This window comes from Carettochelys insculpta, chromosome 23, assembly GCF_033958435.1.
Source record: "Carettochelys insculpta isolate YL-2023 chromosome 23, ASM3395843v1, whole genome shotgun sequence".
NCBI lineage: Eukaryota > Metazoa > Chordata > Testudines > Carettochelyidae > Carettochelys > Carettochelys insculpta.
The window spans coordinates 18065161-18088755 of NC_134159.1; the positions used below are offsets into that span (position 1 = coordinate 18065161).

Below are 23595 nucleotides of genomic sequence, written 5' to 3' on the forward strand. Positions count from 1 at the left end.
ACAAAGGTATTGAGGAAAGCATCTATGTCACCCCCAGTCCTTAAATTGGGACAGGACATTCATATCAAATCTCCATGCAGTTCTTTCCCTTACCCCCATATTGACTCACCACTGCAGGAATTTCTTTAGCCCTCAGTTCTGCCATCACCTGCTCATGTTGCCTCTCCTTTTCCCGGCTCTCCATGTCCTTTAGCTTCAGTTCAATTTCCAGATGTGTCAGCTCCACAGAGGAGGCACTGAGTAGGGAGGAGCACCAACTAATTGTGTGGTTTCCAGCAGCCCTGGGGTTTATCCAGATGCTCCCAGCCCCTTTCTGAGCCCCAGATGGGCAGGGATCTGGAGTATTTCCAGGGTCTGTCTGGTGGCTCCCTGTGGGATCTGGCCCCAACTCCAAGGAGCGATCATTCTCTTCCAAATGGGCAATGAGTTGGGCTTTGGATGATTTGCCACTAGGAAACCCTCTATCTTTCCATCATCAGACACCATGTGTTTTAAGGAGATAGTGGTACACTCTCTCTGCTTTTAGTGGAAGGGCCCCTTCAGTGTGCCAGCCTCCTTGAGGGTCACACCTCCTGGTGAACTTAGGTGAGCTATTTGGCATCCTGAAAATGGCATCCTGTCGCGCACACACAGACTCGCTCCACTCTTCGGCCGTGTCTACACGTGCCCCAAACTTCGAAATGGCCATGCAAATGGCCATTTCGAAGTTTACTAATGAAGCGCTGAAATGCATATTCAGCGCTTCATCAGCATGCGGGCGGCAGCGGCGCTTCGAAATTGACGCGCCTTGCCGCCGCGTGGCGCGTGCAGACGGGGCTCCTTTTCGAAAGGACGCCGCCTACTTCTAAGTCCCCTTATTCCCATGAGCTCATGGATGGGTCTTGAGAGTGTAATAAGAAGTGGGGTGTGATGAAGGCTACGTCTACATGTGCCCCAAACTTGGCATAATACACAACATATGGCATAATACACAACACTGTTGTGTGGATGGGTCTTGAGAGTGTAATAAGAAATGGGGTGTGATGAAGGCTACGTCTACATGTGCCCCAAACTTCGAAATGGCCATGCAAATGGCCATTTCGAAGTTTACTAATGAAGCGCTGAAATGCATATTCAGCGCTTCATTAGCATGCGGGCGGCAGCGGCGCTTCGAAATTGATGCGCCTTGCCGCCGCGCGTCGCGTCCAGACGGGGCTCCTTTTCGAAAGGACGCCGCCTACTTTGAAGTCCCCTGAGCTCATGGGAATAAGGGGACTTCGAAGTAGGCGGCGTCCTTTCGAAAAGGAGCCCCGTCTGGACGCGCCACGCGGCGGCAAGGCGCATCAATTTCGAAGCGCCGCTGCCGCCCGCATGCTAATGAAGCGCTGAATATGCATTTCAGCGCTTCATTAGTAAACTTCGAAATGGCCATTTGCATGGCCATTTCGAAGTTTGGGGCACATGTAGACGTAGCCTTCATCACACCCCACTTCTTATTACACTCTCAAGACCCATCCACACAACAGTGTTGTGTATTATGCCATATTTACTTTTGGTGACAATCACTGTTAGAACTTAGTGTCTCCACTAGTTAAGCCCCACATAGGGCTGCACAGAGTAAATGCAAGTGGAAACCCCTACACACTAAACAAAGTCTCCACGTCACCATCATCCCCACAAAGATTCACACAAAAGCCACAATGACCTAGAGCCCATTGGTTTGTCTTTTGATGGATCCAGTGGCTCTCAATAGACATGCAACTAACATGATGGATCTGCAGCTATGGAAAAGAGGGGATTTCAGCTCATGCCCTTCACATTCCACCTGAAAAAAGCCGGAATGATCAGGCTTTGTGCCAGTATACTAACCCCCAACAAAAAAAAAGGTCCAAAATAATGAAGATAGAAGGTGATCTTCTATTTACCTCATCTCATAAGACAAGAACAAAATAACATTCAGTGATAGAAAAGGGAAACAAACTCATAACCAATAAAAGGAAATATTGTTTCACAAAATGAGTAGCCTGTGGATCTGACTGCCACAATGCATCATGGAAATCAAGATCAGATTTTAGAAAAGGAATTAGACATTTATGGTATGTCTGTACTGCAATTAAAACCAGGCAGCTGGCCCACAGCAGCTGACTTAGGCTTGAGGGGCTCAGGCTAAGGGGCTGTTCAGTTCCAGCATAGACATTCAGGCTTGGGCTGGAGCCTGAAAGGTGGGACATCCTGTCTTGCAGGGTTCTGGAGCCTGAACATTTACGCTGCAATTAAAACACCCCTTAAACACAAACTCAAGTCAGCCTGCAAGGGCCAGCCTCAGGTCTTAAGCTGCATTGCAAGTACTTATGTGCTCAAAGTAAACTCCGACCCCATCAAACAAAAATGAAAACAAACCCACCAAGACTTTTGGAAACGACAACTCCGCTCCTATTTCTGGGCATAAAACAGACACAACAGGAGGCACAAGGAAACAACCTTGGAGTAAGTTTATCCCTAGAACAGCTGGTACAGTCCACTTCTAGAGACTGGAGACAGGACTGGACACTGGTCTGATCCAGTCTGGCAGTTCCTATATTCCATTGCAATGAGAAGAACTCTCTATAATAGCAGTGTTATTTGGAAATAGCTACTGTCAGGGAAGGCCCTGGGAATTAATTATTAAGATTATTATTATACACATACCCTGGACACCCATCTTGGGTGAATTCCACTATATACTTTCCAGTCCTGTCCTCTCCTTGATTTTTTTTTTTTTATTAAACAAATGGTCAGCTACTGGAGCACTTTTGCAAATTTATTAATAAACAAATGCTGAGTTTACTTATCTCTTTCATGCTTTTTCTTCCTTCTCTTTTTCCTTTACCTTCGCTCCATTTTTGTGTACCTTTTATATTGTTTATCTCAGTATCACCCCTGGATTGTGTCTCATACTTATTTTTCTATATTTTATGATAATTGTTCCATCTTCTGCCATCACACACTTCGTTTGTTGTGTATATTTCCCTTCCGGCTCACCCCTCTTGTCCTGCCTTTCTCTTCCTCAGCCTCATCCTTCCTCTTCTTACTTTCTCCCTACTTTCTGAACACATCCCTAACTCCCTTCCTAGTATCTCTCTCTCCTTTCCCATCCATCACACTCACAACCCACTCACAAGTCTGTGAAATTACACCAGAATTGAATGGTCCCTTGTTTGTGTCTGCTTCTGCATACTCAGGCAGATGGCACTGTATTGGGTAATAGCCAGGAGGTGCTCTTCACAACTACCGGAGTTAAAAATTCATTTTCTTTTAAATTAAACACCAAGATTCTACACATCCTGATGGGATCACCAGAACCATGCTGGTATACCTATTTATCCATCTCATCAATCCGGCTATTGCCTAAACATGATCCTCCATTTATGGTTAACGAGGAATAGAAAAAAGTGAATTGTTAATTATGGATAGGCAGCAGGCAGACATTATATGTTCATTAGATATGGATGACAAGGTTAGGCAAGGGAAAAGTAAAAAGTTCCTGACCCAGCTAATGGCCCTCTGCATTGCTGCAGAAGATAAGTCTGCACAGGGGAGTGCTGAGTAAAATGGAGTGTTAAGAGAGTGATATCAGGGTGTGTTGTTTTCTGGGGTTTCTCAATGCTATAATGGCATTCAAAAGGGACCATTATAAACTGGTACAATTACAGCAGCCCTTGGACTGGTCCAATTTGAGCTGTAGCCCAAGTGCAGTCCTCAGATGAGGGGGCTAGGGTGGAAATGTTGCTTAGAGTCACATTTGTTTCTCCCATGCCAGGCAGCAGGAAAAGCTCCGCTTCAGTGAAGCAGAGCGTTTAGCCTTCTCTCTCTATGGAAAGAGTGAAATCAGCCAATGCAAGACTTCCATCCATTCTAGCTGAAAAAAGTGCAGTGTGTTCTGTTGAGAGGAACTAAAGAATTAAATATATTATACTTTACGATTCACACTTTCCAGGGAAGACCAGGAACCAGAGGTCTATCTGACCCTCACTTTGTGGTAGCTAACAGCTGGTATTATGATTGAATGAGGAAAGGTGTTAGTTACAAATATTGTAGTGGGGATTTCAACGATAGCCTCTCTCCGCTTCAGTGTCCCATGAAGGAAAAAATATTTTTATGTATGACCTAAAAATTCAGACATCCAGGCATGAGCCAGCAAAAACAAGACACATTTGTTTAATAACCCTAATCTTGTAGTGATAACTTAACATAGGTTCATGTGGTACATAAGGATTCTTTTTCATTATCAACAATTATTTTTATAAGTTAAAATGCAAATGACAAATTACCAAAAAATTGCACATACTGGTGATTTTTTAAAACCATGAATGATACACAAGCTCAGACTATCAAAATAAACCTCTTTGCCTACTAAGATAGATGGTGTTTATTTTGTTTTTTCAACAAAATTGTAACTGTCACCAGCTTTGTTACTCCATTTACAATATTAAGATGCAAATCATTTATTTACAATGTATCAGGTTGTATGGGAGGATTTAATATTACCGTTCACAATAAACTGAGGTGATTAAACTTTGATTCAACTCCCAAGCTTCAGGATTAGGCTCCTATGAATAAGTCCAAGCATAATAGGGTGGTAAAGCAATACCAGTATGTTTATAAGGAAAGTGTTAGTTCAGTCATTACTCCCTGTCCTGAAGGAAAATGGAATAACAATTTGAGTATTTTATATATATGATGAACATGTTATAATTCCTTACAAGAGTAATGAGATGGACAAAAGGACATTAAGGTTAATATTAACATTGGACATTAAGACTAAATATTAACATATGACATTGGAGTTCAAGTCCCTGATCCAGCACAGACTTCTTGTGTGACCATGAGTCTTTGTGTACCTCAGTCTCCTGCCTGTGTGTGGACTGAGCCAACTGATGGATCTCTTCTTTTACTACACTATTGGTGAGTGAGGAAACCAATCCTTGATCAGCAGAGCCTGTTACAGATGTCACATAAAAATCCACCAACTGCAGGTATTATACATTCTTTCTTCATCATATGCTCTTCCTCTAATGCCTGGATATGTTGACACTTGAAGCATTTGAGAGCATGTACAATGCTTTGCTGCTAGGACAATCTATCCTGAGCTAGAATTTTCAGACGCTGCATGATTTCACATTGATATTTAAGATGTCTTTATAGAGCTCATCATAACCACCACCAGAGTGCTTTCCATGAGCAAGCTAGCCATAGAAGACCATTTTTGGTATCCTTCTATCATCCATCCTCATAACATCACCAATCCAGCAAAACTTTGTTCATGAGCATTGCTTCCATGCCCATGACATCATACAGATTAAGAACCTCTGTGTTAGGAATTTTGTTCCACCAATTCACGTGGGCAATCTTCCACAAAAGTGCATACAGAACTGATCGAGTTTCGAAACGTGGCAGCAATATATTGTTCATGACTCAGACATACAGCAGGATATTCAGGGCAATTGCCTGACAAACTAACTTGGTACACCATGGTCATTCTGTAGTCGTTTGGTCAATCTTCTGAAGTCAGCACTGACTTTGGCCAATTGAGAAGAGACATCATCCTTGTTTATGCTAGAGGGCGGTATGCTTCTGAGGTAGCAAAACTTGTCAACAGCCTCAAGGGCCATACCAGCAGCAACCACTGCAGTGCTGGGCTCTTTCTGAACCAGCTAAGGCATAACCTTAAAGCTCACTGTGAGTCCAAACCAGTGAGCAGAAGTACAAAAAGTGATCAAAAAGCTCCTGTGCATACTTGACTGAAAGAGCCAACAGCACACAGTCATCAGCAAACAGTTGGTCACAGATTGGTGTGAGCCTGAAGTCTCTGGAGGTTGAAAATACTACCATCTGTTCAGAGCTGAATAGGTATGCCAAATGTGCAGTCCCTGAAAGCAACTAGCAGCATCACTGAAAAGTAGAGACTGAACAGGAGAGGAGCAAGGACACACCCTTACTTTGTACCATTTGATATCTCAAAAGGTGCTGATGTCTCTCCATTGTTAAGGATGCAACTTAGCATGCCATAATGAAAAGATTAACAATGTTGATAATTTTTTCAGGACAGCCAATTCACCCAAGTACTTTCCAGAGTGCATTTCTGTTGACTGTGTTGAACATCTTGGTCAAGTCGATGTAAATCACACAGAGGTCCTGATGTTGCTCTCTGCATTACTCTTGTATCTACCTGGCTGTAAATATATCATCAGTGCCTCAACTGGCACAAAATCCACACTGGCTTTCAGGAATGATGCCATTTTTGAACACATGTAGTGCAAGCTGGTTGTAAAGGACGCAAGCCAGGATCTTACCAACTCTAGAGACCAGAGATGCCTTGTGGTCATCGCAGAATGCACGGCAATCTTTTCTCTTGTATACATGTACAATCAGTACATACAATAGGGATAACAGCACTGCCTATCTCACAGGGGTATTGTGAGGATAAGTACACTAAACATTGTGTAGCGCTCAGACAGTATGAGAATGGGTTCCACTTAGGTATTTTAAATAGAAACCTTATACAGTAAAAGCCAGCACCCAGATAACAAGCACATTCAGTTAACTGGCATGCCAAGGGGATGGTTGACCAGATAGGTTTGCTGTTGCGGGGCTGGTTACCTAACTGGCTGTCAGATGACTGGCCAGCTGACTGCTCGGGGTCACTGGAACACACCTGATTACATGTCCCTCCCCACTGCCCAGCTCAGGCGTGGGCAGAACAGTGCCGGATCCCAGCTCAAATAACATTTTATTATCCAGCATCCCGGGCTCCCTGGGAATGCTGGATAATAAAGTTTGTTTTGTAACCCAAGAACCAGGAGACCAATGCAAATTATCGTCCTATAATTACACATTTTCCTATTTTAACTTTTAATTTATTTCATAGACCGTGCAATATTAGAGGTTTTTCCGAGCACAGCCAAGAGTGCCCAATCAGAGCAAATTGCTTAAAACAAGGCTACTTACAGCTCAAGACTGGGGGTTCTCCAATATAAGGCACACAGAACACTTCTGCTGCTGCACTAGCTAGCAAGAAGTCACACAAGCAATTCCCTCAGACACTCCAGCTTCCCTTGTGCCACAACCAGTATCCCTCCTTATGCAGAGGAGAGCTTACGAAAACCAATTTCATCATTATCTGAACAGGTTCTTCCTGTCTCAAAGAACCCGCCACATTCCCAGGTCAATGTATACTTCAGATCTTATCCAAATGAGCATGCTGTGCCAATCCTTTAAAATCTAAAGGTGTTTTAATAAAAACAGAGAAAGCATAGGGTGAGAGTAAAAGTGTTAAAGTTAACATGACATCCCTCCCGTATTGGGTGGGATGGTCCTGTATTTGGGACTCCAAAAAGGCGTACCGACTTATTTTTTAAAAGGGACTCACTGTCCCGTATTTGGGCTGTCACCCTGCAACTTTTCCCGTCAGCAGCTGCGCAGGCACAGCTGCTGGCCAGAGTTACCTTCCTGAGCCTCAGGAAAGCGGGGGAGCGTGGGCAGCTGCTGCTTACCTGGGGTTCCCAGGGAGCGCTGGTGGTTGCTGCTTCCCCGGGGCTCCTGGGGAGCGCAGGGGCTGCCACCTCCTTCCTCCCTCCCATATCTCCCTGTTCCATATATTTGGGACAGGGAGATAAGGTCACCCAAGTTAAAGTGATCATATTACATACACCAATCACAAAGTTCTTGATGTAGGCTTGCAGCAGAGGTGGAATAGGCTGTTATCTTAAAAGTCTTTGGACTACGTTAGGATGGGTCATCAGTCCTTCCAGGTTCAGTACTCCTGAAGTGATGAGCTGGAATGACGACAAAGATGAAAGAACTCTCAGGTTCCTCTTACACCCTTGCCTATGTGGAGGGAATTCCATTGTTCCTCTCTGTGTGGAAGCACATCTGAGGTGGAGCCCGTCACATAAGCAGGTCACCTATCCATGTTCTTTTAAGGCAATAAGCCATTGTCTGTCCACTGAGTTACACGTTCACAGCCAGATTCCTCAGACGTTGACTGGAATCTGATAAGATCCTCTCTCTCAAGTACGGCTTCACCTGACTAGGAACCTTCACAATAGATTGCCATGCCTCCTACTGTGGCCTCCCAGAAACTAAAATTTCAAATACAAGCACAGAGATAATACTTATATCTCCATGTATAAAAATTATGTAAACATATGAGCAGCATAAACAGATTCAGCAGATCACCAGCTTTCAATAGACACCTTACTAAGGCCACTTGTCATAAGATTTGGTGCAAACCTAGTACAGTGGTTGCAACAATGTTTTGCATGTTCATCTTAAAAATCCAACAACATCACAGACCTAATATTTAATACAAACAATAAGCAACTTTTTCCTCTCTGTTCTGTGCATCCATCCCTCCAAAATTCTGCTGAAACTGCTCCCCTTGGCATGCACTCCTTGAGGTATGTGAAATGCCATCCACTAAAGCAAGATTTTTTTCGTATGTGCACCAAGCCATGTGCCATTGTGCACCACCACCCATCTTGCTGTGTAACCTTTGCTAATCAGCTGGGCAGCTGACAAGCAACACTAGACTTCAGACATTTTAGGATTTTATTAAAGCCCTAAATCCTAGAACTAGGTGATTATGTGAAAATCTCAGATTTTACTTTCTGAAAAGGAGACTATTCTAGTCTTCATAATTACAAAGTAAAGTTTGATTATATGGATCCCAATTTCTCAAACCCAGAAAGGAAATAAAAAGATCCCACATTTACTATTTTAAAAATTGGAAGACTTTTCACAACATGGCATCAGAAATATTGGATCATGGTTCCACAGCCTCAAAACAAGCCTACAGATTAAAGTTTGTTGGCTATATCTCCAAAATTCATACACCAGACATTGCAAGCAGAAAGAACAAAACCAAGTGGGGAAAAAAGATGCATTTATTTTTAAACTGTGTTTATCTTTAACTGATCTCAGTTTATTAAAAAATATCTTAAAGGGGCTAGAGGCTTCTGGCACTTTCACTTCTACTCAAGACACTGCACCTGCTACGTTTGAAATCACAGCCTTGTCCTGCGGAATGAAAGTTGTTACTAAAGACAGACTGAGCCAGTATGAATGCCTCTGAATGCTGGCCAGGGGAGCAAGGATGCAAATTCTGGACTCACATTTAGTCATTGAGGCCCATCTTTCATTCTACCCCGGTGTCTAAGTGAATGTTGCAGTTTCTTTGAGCTAATTCATAGTGAACCAGTGTGTTTTGACTGAACAAAATAACTGAAGTAGAAACTATGGAGGAGAGGTGGTTTTTCGTAAAACAGAAATTAAATATTTCTATGGCATGTATTCCATTTATTGTAAGAAAGTCAGTGGAAATCATTTCTGCTCTTAAAATTCTTTGAGAACTCCCTATTTGCATTACAAAAGCAGTTTCTTATTTTTTCAGGTTGTTTTACTGCTGTGTAAAGATATCTTTTGTTTCTCAGTTAACTAAGAAGCTGAGCAGTTGACTAATCCATTATCTCTACTCACCATCCTCATTGCTAAGGGCATCCTCCATTCCATGCAGGCTGTCTGATCTGGGTTCTGGCTCTATATCTCCCTTAGGGACTGGTAAACCAGACAGTGCAAATCCAGATTTGCCAGATACAGGAAGAGTAGCTTTCAGCTCCCAGCTTCCAGACACACCATCCATCAAAGGATAGCTAATACACTCAAATCCACTGTGAAAGAAAATAGGGTTGACATTTTATTTTGTTTGTGCTGATAAGTTTTAATGTAATAACCCAGATATAAATATGGAACTTATCATCAGGGCCATAAAATATCCAATGTATGAAAGGTACAGCTGTGTGTATATATGTTGTGATACATGCAACATAAATATACAGTACTGAAAAATTGGCTAAACCCCAATAATGTTAGTCTATCTGATTTTGTCAACAGACATTGTGTTCCTAAACCTTTGTACACTAAGTTTATTTGGATTACTTATCTCATGTCTGTTAGGTCCAGGTGAACTGGTGCACAAAGTCACACTGATGACCTCTCCTGATAATCATCATAAAATGTTTGTAACTGAGCACCTTGAAAGAGAATTTTTACCATGGATTCCACTTCAAGCAGTAGAGCAAGGATTTTTAAGTGTTTAGCTAGATAAAAGATACTGAGTAATATTTTCACTGATGGTCAGCCATTATACTTGATTTATTCTACAAAATAGGTCGAGCAATATGTTGGTTTAGATTTTCAAGGAAGTTAGAGGTTTAACCCATTTTAAATTTCAACAGGAGCTGGGGCAAAATTCACCTAGGCTCTGAAAATCCCAGACAGGAATCCTGATTTAGGATCTTAAATCTAAAGGATGATTTTTCAAAAATGCAGAACAATTAGCAGTGCCCAATAACAGAGATGGGAGCCACTGGTTTAGCAGTATTTTGAAAAATCTTACTGCCTACTTAGGGTCCTAAAGTGGGATTTAGAAGCTCAACTTTAAGATTCCTGTTTTTGAAAATCATGGCAGCTATATTTTCATAGCTAAGTAATCCCTTGATTGAGTAACTATAATATAATTTTTTCAAAAAATTCCTCTCAAAAGACTCCATGCCATGTTATGAAGCAAACGTTTAAAAAATCATTTTCAGAAACATAGCATTGTTAGGGATCTACTTTTTAAAGAAAGTACAGTACTCACGTATTTTTTGTAAACAATTATTTTTTAGTGGAGACCAGGATTTACTAGTCTTAGACAGAGCTAGCTGCCAAAGACTATTTTAAAAATTGATTATGGAAAACGAAACTATCCAGTAATCAAAACATAAGCTCAGTTTAAAACAAGACTGTCATAAAGGAAAAAAGGATAAAATATTCACCTTTGTTTAAAGAGATTTAGGAGTGTAAGTCCCATTTTTAAAAACGGCTTACAAACAGGATTAAGAGTTTGTATACGTGGGAAAATTTTATCCATTATATCAGTAGAATTATACTAGTTAAGATAATGTGTGAATTTAAACCAACACTTATTTTGGTATTACTTTGCCTATGTAAATTCATACCTTAATTTAAATGGGCATAATTTTCCAACATAGACAATTTTTTAAGCTCCAAAAATGCCAAATTTATTTTTGAAAATAGGTTCTTCTGTCACTTATTCAATATCTTTTTTCTGTCTCACCAGTAATATTTGTAAAATTTAACGACTGAAAAACAAAATGGCTTCCTTTAAAATACTATACCAAAGAATATGACCAAAGTCAGACAGATATAAAATGGAAAAAAGGCTACAGAAGATCTATTATATGACTCTCATGCTCAATAGCTATGAAGATTGCTGTAACATATAAGAATCAAAACAAAGAAGTAGTCTGAAAAGTTGATCTGAAGAAGTGGGTCTGTCCCATGAAAGCTCATCACCTAATAAATTATTTTGTTAGTCTTTAAAGTGCTATATGACTGCTTTTTTGTTTATATAATTTCTGTCACTTTTTAAAAGAATGTTAGCCTTATCACCCAGGATATGAGCCAAAGGTCATAGAAGACAATAGGATTCCTTTTACTGGACTTCAGTGGATTTCCCAATGCGCTCTGGAAGTCATAGATTTAGGAGGAGGAAGAGAAACTTACAGAAAGTGCATGGTGATTTCAAGAAAAATCCAAGCAGCTGTCGTGAACTAGATAATAGATTAAACACTAAAAGGAAAAGTCAGCACCAATACACGAGGAAAACAACGAGAGGCTCTGAAAGAAATTTAGTCACTGCATCTAGAGAAAACACTTCATGAAATTGATTTTTTTCATACAATACATACAATGGGGTTTTCACTGGTTGCCTCTCAATTTTTTCAATTAACTTGAATAAGCTGGTAGAAGAACTTGCTGGAATTTGATGGTTTTTGATTCCAGCCCAGACCTCCAAAAGTTGATCACTCGCATCTTTCCATCAAAAGAGCAACTGGAAAAAGCAGCAATTAAAATGTCATAATTGTGTATAAAAAAACCATATAGTTGTTGCAACTGAACAATATCTTACAAGTTTGTGTAAAATAAAGCACTTAGTTAAAAACACTCATCGTAATATCACACTTACAAAGGTGATAGTATAATCTTGCATTTCAGCCAACAGACTAGTGGTCAATGGTTTTTAAAAAAGAAAAGTACATGAGGAAGGCAGAAGAAAATATTTTTAAAAATTAAGACTTAAACGTAAGAAAATTCTAGGAAATCAGAATGTACTTGAGAGATTGTTCAAGGGTTATTTTTTTATTTCTCTTTCCTTGTAGTTTTTTAAATCATGATCTAATAATCTTGTTCTCTAATACCTCATTAATGTTTCTTACTTAGTCACTTTAATTTTTAGTCTTTCATTCTGTATAATTTATTTGGCAATGCACACAAAATGGGGTGTCTCTGCTGGCTAAATTCCATACAGGTTGAAGCCAAATCTGAGCCCAAAGGAAAGGTGGGAAAAATTATTCTTTCTGTAATTCAACATCCAAATAAAGCAGATTGAGAAAAGTTAGGGTCAGAGGACCCATATCAGTTGTAGAATCCCTTGCAACACTCCAAAGAAGAGTTAGCAAACATGAATAATACTGCAGAGGCCTTAGATACTCAAATCTTCCAACCCTCATGTAGATGAAGCTTGCCAAAAAAGTCTTTTTACTATGCTATGCAAACAACGGAGCTTACGATGTAATTTCTACTTTCATTTGGGAGATCACAACTTGAAAGCCAGCTTGTCTTCTCAGCAGGCTGGAACAGAGAGTTTGTGCTTGCTATTTCTAGTAAAGGCAAATGTAGGGAATAAATATGTCAGTTTCCTTGAACATTTTCTACTGAAATTGTGAGGAAAAGAACAAAGACATACTTTAACCTTTCCAGAGGACTCCTGTTAAATATTCTTCTCTGATTTATATTTTTGAAAAGCTATAACAAAGCTGTCATTTTCTGAAATACTTATCTAGGTACATTCATTTAACTTCACAATGCTGTGGAGAGCCTTGACTTTCACAGAAATGATTTTAAACAGAAGGTTACAAAGACCAAGTGAGTTTGAACTGTCAACAGGAAGCTTTTCTTTTCTCAATACAGAATTTAAATGAAAGCATTGATTGTAAAAGGGCACAGATTGACAACAGTGGAAAACGACATCTTCTCTCTCTCTAAAAAATAAACATTAGTACAAACGTTCTCTTTTCCAATCTATCCTAACACTGACCTGGAGAGACCCCTTCCGCAGTTGAGAGGGGAGTTTTGTCTGTATTCAATCCCTTACCTTTCTGCTCAGAAAAACAAAAAGGAGAACAGTTAGTGTTCACTAAACATGGGACTGATGAGCATCATCAACTCATGTACACGTGACAAGGCAATCCCGTATTGTAAATGTTTCTAACTATAAAGGTTTTCCATTCTGAGATTTTCAAATAATATGAGTGAATTATGTGCCTATATAATATTAAGCATGGCACTTAGCAAGGACATAAAATTCATAAATGTTTAGGGACAGTCCTAGATTTTTTGATCTATGAAAAATTTCATTTCTTGAGATGCTAGTTATACGATACCATTAACTGAAGCAGAGATTACTAACATTTTTTTTCTGAAAATAGAGTGTGTGTAGATCCAACGGATAGGATGTGTGTACATTTGTACCTTTGGATAGTATGCAATGACTTTGGTTTTAAGACATCAGAAATACAGCACATCCTAATTTAAAAGATTCAACAAACCATTTCCTTTGAGGTGGGAGCCACATACCTGAGTGGTACAAGGCAAAATTACAGGCATCATAAAAGCCTTGAACAAAAGTTATCTTAAATGTAAAATGAAAATTGACTTTAATGCCATATTTTGGTATTTTCATGGTCTATTTATAATCATGAAGCATTTTTGTATGGCAGAAAGTATCTGTAAACATGTTTTTACATTTGGAAAACTCTCCTTATTCATTCTGTAGCTGGACATGAAGCGTGACAGCAGATCCTTGGATAACTTCAATAATTTCTGGGCCCAAAATTACTATCTTCTTTGGTTGAGCTGCAACATGAAATACACTTGAATTTTTGTCTTATTAGCAGAGAAAGTGCTGCCTCTCCTCCAAAGAGCCACTGCTCCAGGAGTACGCTTTATGACTTTACCTCTCAAACAGATTGATGAATTGCTGGTAAAAGACTTCAGGCGTCAGTAGCCTTATAAGCTGCATATTCTTTCATTCCAGATCTTCTCATTGGAGGTTGGTAAAAGATGAGTCAGTGTTTAAGTAATTCCTCTTAATGAACACAGATCAAACAAAACGTGAAGAAACAGGGCTGGGGTGTTCAGGTCCTAATCTAACTCCTGTGGAAGCCAGCGGAAATCTCTCTCCATAGGCAGTGAATGAGGCACGTAGTGATCAAGAGGGATACCTAGATTCCCAAAGAGACATATCTGCAGGTGTCAAAGAAGTTAATTTAGCCCTTCATTCTTCAGAAATAGATGCACTGAGTTCCAATAAGTTTACTGTATGTGATCATTTAATCTCAAAGTTCTTATCTGAAATTGTTTTATTCTAGTGTGCGAAATAAAACTTTACCTTCCCGCTCTTCACTGAAGTATGCTTTGTGTCGCTGACTGCCTTCCTTCACAGAGGTGGATGTATTTCACAATGCTGTTTGTGTATCATTTACAGAAAACTTTGGGATTATGTGTGAAGTACACTTAAAAAGTGGAGGTGTGATTTTTGCACTAGTGAACACATATGTCACAAGATCATTTATCAATCTGAAAACTGGAATTACTGTTGTCTAGGCTCTGGTTTTTTTACAATGCTTGTTATGAGACTGTATCATAAGGAACAACCCTCCAGAATAGGCTAGTTGACCTTTGTTGCTCTTTTGCAGCTCTGATTTTTTAGTGGATAAACCTTGTGTCAGTTTCCTGGAAAAGCGAACAGTGTTAATTTGCATTTCACAGACAGAAGGAATTAACTCAATCCTTTTCCAGTTTATATGCTTCCAGGATTACCTTGGTTAGATGTATTAAAATGTATAACTATGTGAAATGGCTAGGTACGCTGTTTTTTTTTTAAATCTAATCACACTACTAAAAATCTCATCCAAGCTTTTATCATCTCCAGTCTCAATTACAGCAACTTCCTTTTCTCTGACCCCAACAAATGTAACCTTTCCCTGACCAGATACTTCAGAACGGTGCTGCAGATATCACTTTCCCAGCCAGTTGCTTTTTGTCTCCTATCTCTTAGTATCCTTTTACTGGCTCTCTCATCTCTAGATCATCAAATATAAGCTACTCTTCTTCACTTCCAGTGTCATTCATAGTCCTTCCTCACCCTCCCTATCACCTCTCATTCACCGCCAAGATGTCAACTCCTGGCTCTATTTGGTACAGTATCAGTCTCCATCACTCACTTGTTAATTTTTCTAACAAGCACCTTAATAGTTTGTTTCCTACTACATCTCATGTCTGGGAAGCACCACCCATAAACATCTACAAAACTTATTATCGTCTTTCAAAACTCTCCTTTTCCATGATGCCTACAAAAAGCTTGAGAACATAAGGCTGTTGATGTGCTGACCCAATCATGCTGAGCAATATTGCCTCATATTTTCCTTACATTTCCCCTTCTGCCATTTACATATCTGTTGTCTCATCTCATACTTAGATGGTAAAGTTTTTGGGGCAGGGACCATCTTTTTGTTCTGTTTTTGTACAGTACCTAGGTCTGGTCCAAGACTAAGTCTCCTAGACAGTATGGTAAGACAAACAATAATAAATACCACTACTAATTCCATAAACAGAGCCGAGTACCAGTGCTGCTTGGCCCACGCTGAAGCCACCAAGATTGCTGAATAATGAACTGTGAAAGAGATGAAAAGTCAGTTACTTACTTCCATAACTGTTAGATCTGCATGTTCACACATACCTAGTTGCCGTAAAAAATATCCCCTACCCAGTAGCTGTCAGGTCGGTGCGGCACCCCCTGGAATGGCGCCCACATAGAATCTAATATAGGCACTGCCCGCCCTGCGCAACCTACTCAGTTCCTTTTTTGCTGGCTACTCTGATGGCGGAGAAAGGTGGGAGAGTTTTGGAATAGACATGAGCAATACATCTCAAAGAACACAAGTAACGGAAGTAAGTAACTGTCTTTTCTTCTTCAACCGATTGCTCATGTGCACTCCAATGTAGGTGAATGCAAGATGACATTAGGAGGTGGGGCTGGAGCCCTGGAATGATTGTAGGACAGCCTTACTCACTGCAGCATCCTCTCTAGAGTGCTATGTGATCGCATAATGAGCTGAAAAGGTGTGAATGAAAGACCAGGCAACCCTACAGATTTCCTGAATAGGGACATGGGCTAGGAATGCTGTGGAAGAGGCCTGTGCCCTTGTAGAGTGAGCCCTTATGTGAGGAGGGAGGACCCTGCTAGCTTGTAGCATTCCTTAATACAAGCCATTATGCAGTAGGAAATTCTCTAGGATGAAACTGGGAGGCCCTTCATCCTGTCTGCTACAGCCACGAAGAGCTGCCATAACTTCCTGAATGGCTTGGTCCCGTCTACGTAAAAAGCCAAAGTCCTACAGACATCTAGAGTTTGTAAACTCTGCTCCCTCAGGGTAGCATGAGGCTTAGGGTAAAAAACAGGTTGTGAAACAGCCTGATTGACATGGAAAGAAGAGACCACTTTTGGCATGAAAGCCAGATGGGGTCTCAGCCTAACCTTGTCCATGTGGAACACCATATAGACTGAATCCACTGAGAAGGACTTCAACTCAGACATCCTTCTGGGCAATGTGATGGCCACCAAAAAGGCTGTTTTTTTTTTTTTTTTAAACTTAGAAATAGCATGCAGCAGGAAGCAATGGATTAAAAGGGAGCCCCATGTGCTTAGCCAAAACCAAACTGACGTCCAAGGAAGGTAAAGAGTCCTGCACTGGTGGGCCTAACCTTCTCCAAGCCTTTCATAAGTCTCTTTACTACAAGGTTCAAGAGCACCAGTGAAAGACCTTGACCAGGATGGAAGGCAGAAATAACTGCCAGGTGAACTTTGATGAAGGAAAGGGACAGCCCCAATTGACTTAGGTACTGCAAATAATCCAGAATTGAGGGGACTGTGGCCTGCAAGGGAGACAACCCTTTCTGGGACAACCAAACCACAAACCTTTTCCACTTTGCCAAGTAAGTGGCTCTCAGAGAGCTTTTTACTATTTAAAAGCACCTTGCTCACTGGGTCTGAGCAGGGTGGCACACTGATGTGAGCCACAACTGGAGGGGATGTAAACGAAGTCTGATGTGTTGCACCATGAACATGTAAGCTGCCATGTGTTTCAGGAGCTATATGTGACACCTGGCCATTGTGGTGTGGAACCTGACCATGTTGTTTATGATGCTGGCCATAGCCTGGAACCTGTTCGTTGGCAGGGAAGCCCTGGCAAACACCAAGTCTAGGAGAGCCTTTACAAACTATTTTTTGAGTGGGGATGTGTGTCGATTTCACCTCGTTCACCAGGAGGCCAAGACTGTTGTAGGTTTGGCAAATGAACTTTTTTGTTGATGGACTTGGGCCTGTGAGTTCCCTTTAACTAATAGCTGTCCAGGTATGGGAACAGACTTGCCTGCGGAGGGAGGCTGCAACCAATGCCATGCACTTTGTAAAAACCCTTGGAGCTGTCAACAGGCCGAATGGAAGGACTGTGAATTGACAGTGTCCCCCATTCAGCAAAAATCTGAGGAAACTCCTGTTGAGAAGGAATGTGAAAATGTGTCCCCTGTAAGTCAAGAGTGACAAACCAGTCCCCTGGATCCAGCAATGGGATAACTAGCCCCAAAGAGACCAAGCGAAACCTGATTTTTTTTTTTTTTTTTTTTTTTTTTTTTACAAACTTGTTCAGACCTCGCAAGTCCATGATACCTCCTTTTGATTTTGGGATTAGAAAATAACAAGAATAAACCCCCCCTGATTCCTGAATTGTAGGGGAACCTCCTCTATCACCCACTGCTTGAGGAGTGATTGAATTTCCTGCCTGAGCAGACTCTTGTGAGATGGGCCCCTGAAAAGGGACTGGGAAGACTAGTTGAAAACGGGGTAAGAACTGAATTGGATAGCATACCCCTTTCTACCATACAAAGAGCACACCAGTTCAATGATATATAACACGAGGCAGCGTAGAAAGGGGATAAGCAGAACAAAAACAAAGGGCATGCCGGATCCAAAAACAAAAAGTGATGTGGTGCTCTTGACCACTTCAAAAGTTGGGTTGGGCCTGTGTGGGGGCTTCTGCTGTCCTTAGCCTTGGCCTGGCTGACTGGTGCACCTCCTGCTGCTCTGACCTCACCACCTATTTTGATCCCTAGGCTGCTGTGGGAACTGCCTAGTGGGAGGGTAGAGGTTAAAATGTCTTCGCTGAGTCACAGGGGGAGGCCCAGAAACCTCAGGGTGGCTCTAGAGTTTTTAAGACTGTGTGGCCTTTCATCAGTTTACTTCAGAAAATAAAGTTGGCCCTTCAAAGGGCAAGCGTGCACTTCATGGGGGAGGCCAGAGAACTTTAGCCATACCCTCCCTCATGGCCACCCCTCACATCATGAGCCTTGTTGCCTCATCAGTGGCGTCCAAGACAGCTTGCAAGGCTGCACACGATATTAACTTGTTTTCCTCCACAACCACCACGAACTAGGGTTTGGCATCTGGAGGGAAGAACTCTGTGAACTTTGAGAGGGAAGAGGCCATACTGTATGAGTACCTGCTCACCAGGGCTTGCTGATTAGCTATGCACAGCTGTAGCCCTCCAGTCAAATAAACTTTCCTACCGTACAAATCTAGTCTCTGTCTCTCGGTTTTTGGGGAAGGGCCTTTAAAACCCCCGCCTTTCCTGGTGGTTGGCTACATCCATGACCAGGGAGTTGGGAGGGTGGGTGAGTGAAAAAGTGCTCATTCCCCACAGAGAAGACAAAGTAACACACTTCATTTTTCCTCACCGTGGGCTGGTCTGACACTGGAGTCTGCCACATGTTAGTGGCAGTTTAGGCAATGGTATTTATGAGAAGTAATGCCACTCTGGTGGAGACTCAATGAGGACAGAATATCTGTCATCGGGCTGGCCTCATTTTTTGACCTCCTCTACCTGAATGCCCAAACCCAGGGCTACCCGGCAGCACAGCTGTTGGAGGGGCAGCCATCCTCCAGGACCAGGGACACAGAAGAACCAGTGACCACTTCATTTGGAGATGATGAGGAGGCGACAGCCTGCACCATGTAGTCCACATCTATGGCCGCCGACAGGTCCTGTGAGCTCGCCCCTCAGCATGGTGACAACAGCTGCAATGCCTGCTTGTGTGCCATCAAGTCCATAGAGGACAGCGCTGAGCCCTCAACTGGTGGAAGAGTGGGGAGGAGGAGCCATTGATGCCAACCCTACCTGGAACCCTCCAGGTCCCATAGGTGCTGGCATGGTTGACACTATAGCATACTGCACCGAAGGAAGAGGCAGCAAAACCACCGGCGCTGACAACAGTACAGGCACTGAGAGGGTTGGTGCTAAAGAGACCGAAGGTGTTAACAAAGAAAGGTCCCCAGAGAGCAGACGCTCTGATGATGCATCCTGCAGTGGGGCTCCCAGCGAAGCCGACAGTGCCAAACGTGGTACCAGGAAAGCAAAAGACACTGCCGTCAGTGACAGGGCTCAGGACTGCAGCCGGATAAAGTACCCCTGGATCTCATGAAACGTCCATAGGGTTCAAAAGGGCCACTGTGGTGCTGGCTGCCAATTCAGTGAACATAGACTCTGCTGGAAGGAAGGACAAGCACTCCTACTCCTGCCCGAACCAGAGAAGTAGGAGTTTGACTCCAGCTTGGACACCTCCGATACTAAAGAACAAGGTGGTGCCTGTGCCAAGGACACTTGCATCTATACCAGCTGGGATGATGTCCAAGTCAGCAAGATAGTAACCAGTGGTGCCAGGGGCTTAGATGGCTGCGTCCTCGTTGCAGATTTGCCCTGGGATGGAGGACGAGTTATAATATGCCTCAGGGACGTTGTTCTCCTTGGCAGCAAGAAGAATGCTGTGATTTGGAAAAGGTTCTGCAACACTCTGAATGCCTCCTGCTTCGATGGCAGCTCTGGGGAATGCAGACTGGACCTTCAGACTGGCATCGATGCTTGGCCTTCTGAGGTACGCCCAGGGTGTGTCTCACCTGACGGCACCTAGGAATCCTCTCTCCACTTTGATGCTGCGGGAGAGTGGCCCCTGTAGTGCCACTTCTTTTTGTGAGGCACCGGGGATGGAGCTTTGTGTCTCCTGGGAGGGTAAAGTGCCAGCCCTTCACCAGGATGCCAGGCTCACTTCTCCTTTGCTGATGCTGTGGCTGAGCTCACTGCCAGTACACTCCGTACTAAAGAAAATGTGCTCAGCCCAGTGGACAGGAACTTCTCGGGTGGGAGAGCTGCCTCCATCAACAAGACCATGAGGTGCTGTGCCCTGTCCTTGAAGGTTCTCAGTTTTAAGGTCCTGCAAATCAGGCAGTGATCCTCCCAGTGGGTCTCACCCAAACACTTTAAGCAGGTGGAGTGTGGGTCGCTTTTAGATATGAGCTTTCCAGAGTTTCGACAGGCCTTGAAGCCTGGAGACCTTGATATACCCTGGGGCCAAGGCCTCGAGGAGGGGGAGCAGCCTCCCTACTCAGCCCTGGCAAACTACTCTACTAAGAATAATTACAAAGATTGTCTATTTAACTAACTGAACTATTTAAACTACTTAAAACTATTAACTAATTAGAACTAAGTGCTACTAGCTACTGATGTGATTGCTCACAGGGAGCAAAAGGGGACTTCCAGCAACCCACACCACAGCAAGAAGGAACTGAGCAGCAGGGGTGGGTGGGCAGTGCCTGTACTGGGCACTATAATCGGTACCACTCCAGGGGGCGTCACACTAACTTGATGGCTATCAGCTGGGGGAAAATTTTTCCAGCAACTGGGCATGCACAAGCACACACACCTACATTGAAATGCACATGAGTAATCACTGGAAGAACTTCAAGTTGTGACCTCTGCTTTCTGAGCAGGACAATTTAATACTTGCTTTTTAAATTTACTATATGATTATTTTTGTGAATGAGGGAATGTCCTTTGACTCTAGAAATGTGTGTGATTTGCTTTAAAAAGAAAAGATCACATTAGTCTTAAGAAAAAAGATTCCAAAGTAACATTTTATATTTCATTGTGGTTTTACATTTAATCTGAATTAATAGCTCCCCCCAGTATGAATGTGCCAAACAGCTAGCACTTTTATAAACTACAAGTTCCAGACAAACAGAGTGCACAGAGGAGGCTAACGCTATAGCCAGATAATATTAATCAACAAAGAGACAGCCAAAGCATTATGTTGAAGTCTCATTAATACCTGGATAGCATAATGAACGAACGTACCAGCAGGGTAACCACTGATCCACAGTCCATCATAGATGACACTAGAACAATGAGTTATAGTGCCCTGTCCATTGAACACATCATTTCTTCACTGTCCCTTCAAATGGAAACACATTGATTTCAAATTTGTAACACGCTACTTTATATTGAAGGGATTATTCCAAAGAGTTCTCAATAACCGAGTGGGTGGCCCTCAAGGTTCTTTGTAAATAAACTTCCACCAATTGTGTGAACATTTTGAATGGGGGACCACACAACAGACAAGGATTATATGGCATTCCACAGCACACCCGCTAAGGAAAAAGGAGAATCGAGTACTTCTTGCCAAAGGTTTGTTAGAGTGGGGAGTTATAATCAGAAGCACTTTTGTGGAAAAATTACACTGAACTTAAATGCAGAGAATGAGTTACCTACTTTGCACCTACGGAACAATGTTCCTATACAGATTGTGAAGAGAGTGACATACTGGGACAAATTCAAATCTCAAAGATTTCAATGATTTACACCAGTGCTGAATTTGGCCCAAGATCTAAAATATTACATGGACAAAGAAAAATTTGTTTGCAAAATCAAGCACACAAAAGTTAGGAAATGCCAGAGTTGAGTTGCTGTGCAGCCATAACTGGGGCTCTGGAGTGTATGCCTTATGATCAAAATCTTTAATTGAAAGACCAGATATTACTTTTCCACAAGACTTTGCCTCTTTCAGCAACTGGAATCTTGAGATCCCCAGCACAGAGTCACAGTATCAGGTTATCACTTTCTGAGTTGAACAGCACTAGGGTGGGGGGTATGAGTGACACTCCTTGCTAGTGGATTTCACAGCTATTTGCTGACAACAGAGGAACACTGAGACAGTCTATCACAGGAAGAGAAGCAGTAACTCACACTTGCAACACAACAAAGATGACCAATCAAGTGTAGGATATGAACATATACTTCTATAATATTTGCCAATAGCTGTATGTAGCATTAAAAGTATTTAATGTTTCAGGCTCTCTCCTAGTCTATTGCACTGACTTCTTAAGCTTCACAAGGTGTTGGGTGCTGGAGAATAAAAATGTTTTAAAGTCTCACATGGTCTCACTTCTGCTTTGCTAATCCCTACCAATTAACATTTATTTTATGGCAGTTTGTTCAATTTCTATCTCTGCTGTATGATAAATTCAGGCTGCACAAAAGTGCTACTATGACCCTAAATTTATCTAAGCCACCTTCATGTTCTAGATGGATTTAGAGGTTAGAATTCTTCCACACTCTTTCCAGAAATCTAATCGGTATATTGTGATGTACAAAAAAATAGGAGACCTTTATCTTTTTTTTTAACTATATGCTAGAATGTCATTGTGATGAGGTATTCATCCCACAGTTGGTGGGAAATAATTAGTATGAAAACCCAATTAACCATCCTGCTCATACTTAAAGGGTAGGCCAGCTGGGGAAAACGGGATAGATCCATAAAGAGCTGGAGGAAGCAAGTTTGAGAGAGGGAGTGCAGAGTTCTTTTCTCTGTCTAGTAAGCAATCTGAGAAGGCTGCGAGAGGCAACAAAGCAGTCATTTTACTCCAGGGGTAAGCGAGAAGCCTGATTTGAGACAGGAGCCCTTAAGAGATGTAACCTGCCTCAGTCCCTAAGTGAGAGCAAGAGTGTGCCAGCCCTGGAGAGTGAGTTACAGGCACAGGAGACATGGCATGGGGACAAATAATAGTGGATTAGGTACACTTATATGGAAGAGGAGTACAGCTGAGCCCAGCTTGTTTGAAGGCTTGATTTTGTTTACATTTATTTTGTACTTTGGTAGAGCACTCTGGCCTGGAAAGAGGCATGATTTTGCAAAGTGATTTGGATGGAAGACTCAGACATACAGCTGAAGTAGACTGAAAGACAGTAGAGGGATACTGAGGCAAAACTTGCAGCAGTGCAATAGCCATCCGGGAGGAGTGTGTTGGGACAGCAATTTTGCCACAATTATAGAATTATACTGTACATGCCTCTTTTCTCAGCAGCTACCAATATGCACAATATTAAGCACTTACAGACAGTGAAAGTAGCAGAATATGCAATCCTTCTTATGGTTCATCATTCTTATCCATAAAGGTGCCTGTCCACTTTCTATCAACTGTCATGAGTGCTTTCTGTACAAGAGGTCACTCTCTCTGCTCTGTAATTAAGATATCTCTTTCTTTGATCTGCCTTCAGCCTCTCCTTG

The 23595-nt window shown here is 42.0% G+C and overlaps 1 protein-coding gene across 1 annotated transcript in view; it reads right to left on the reverse strand.

The window, feature by feature from the left end:
• LOC142025551 (MORN repeat-containing protein 1-like) overlaps positions 1 to 23317 on the reverse strand; it is a 132042-nt gene extending 108725 nt beyond the window's left edge. The window contains 5 exon segments of the mRNA XM_075017978.1: positions 9496 to 9686; positions 11772 to 11895; positions 13888 to 13998; positions 21387 to 21477; positions 23252 to 23317. Coding sequence (XP_074874079.1) covers positions 9496 to 9686; positions 11772 to 11895; positions 13888 to 13998; positions 21387 to 21477; positions 23252 to 23317 — 583 coding nt within the window.
• Between the last annotated feature and the right edge of the window lie 278 nt (positions 23318 to 23595).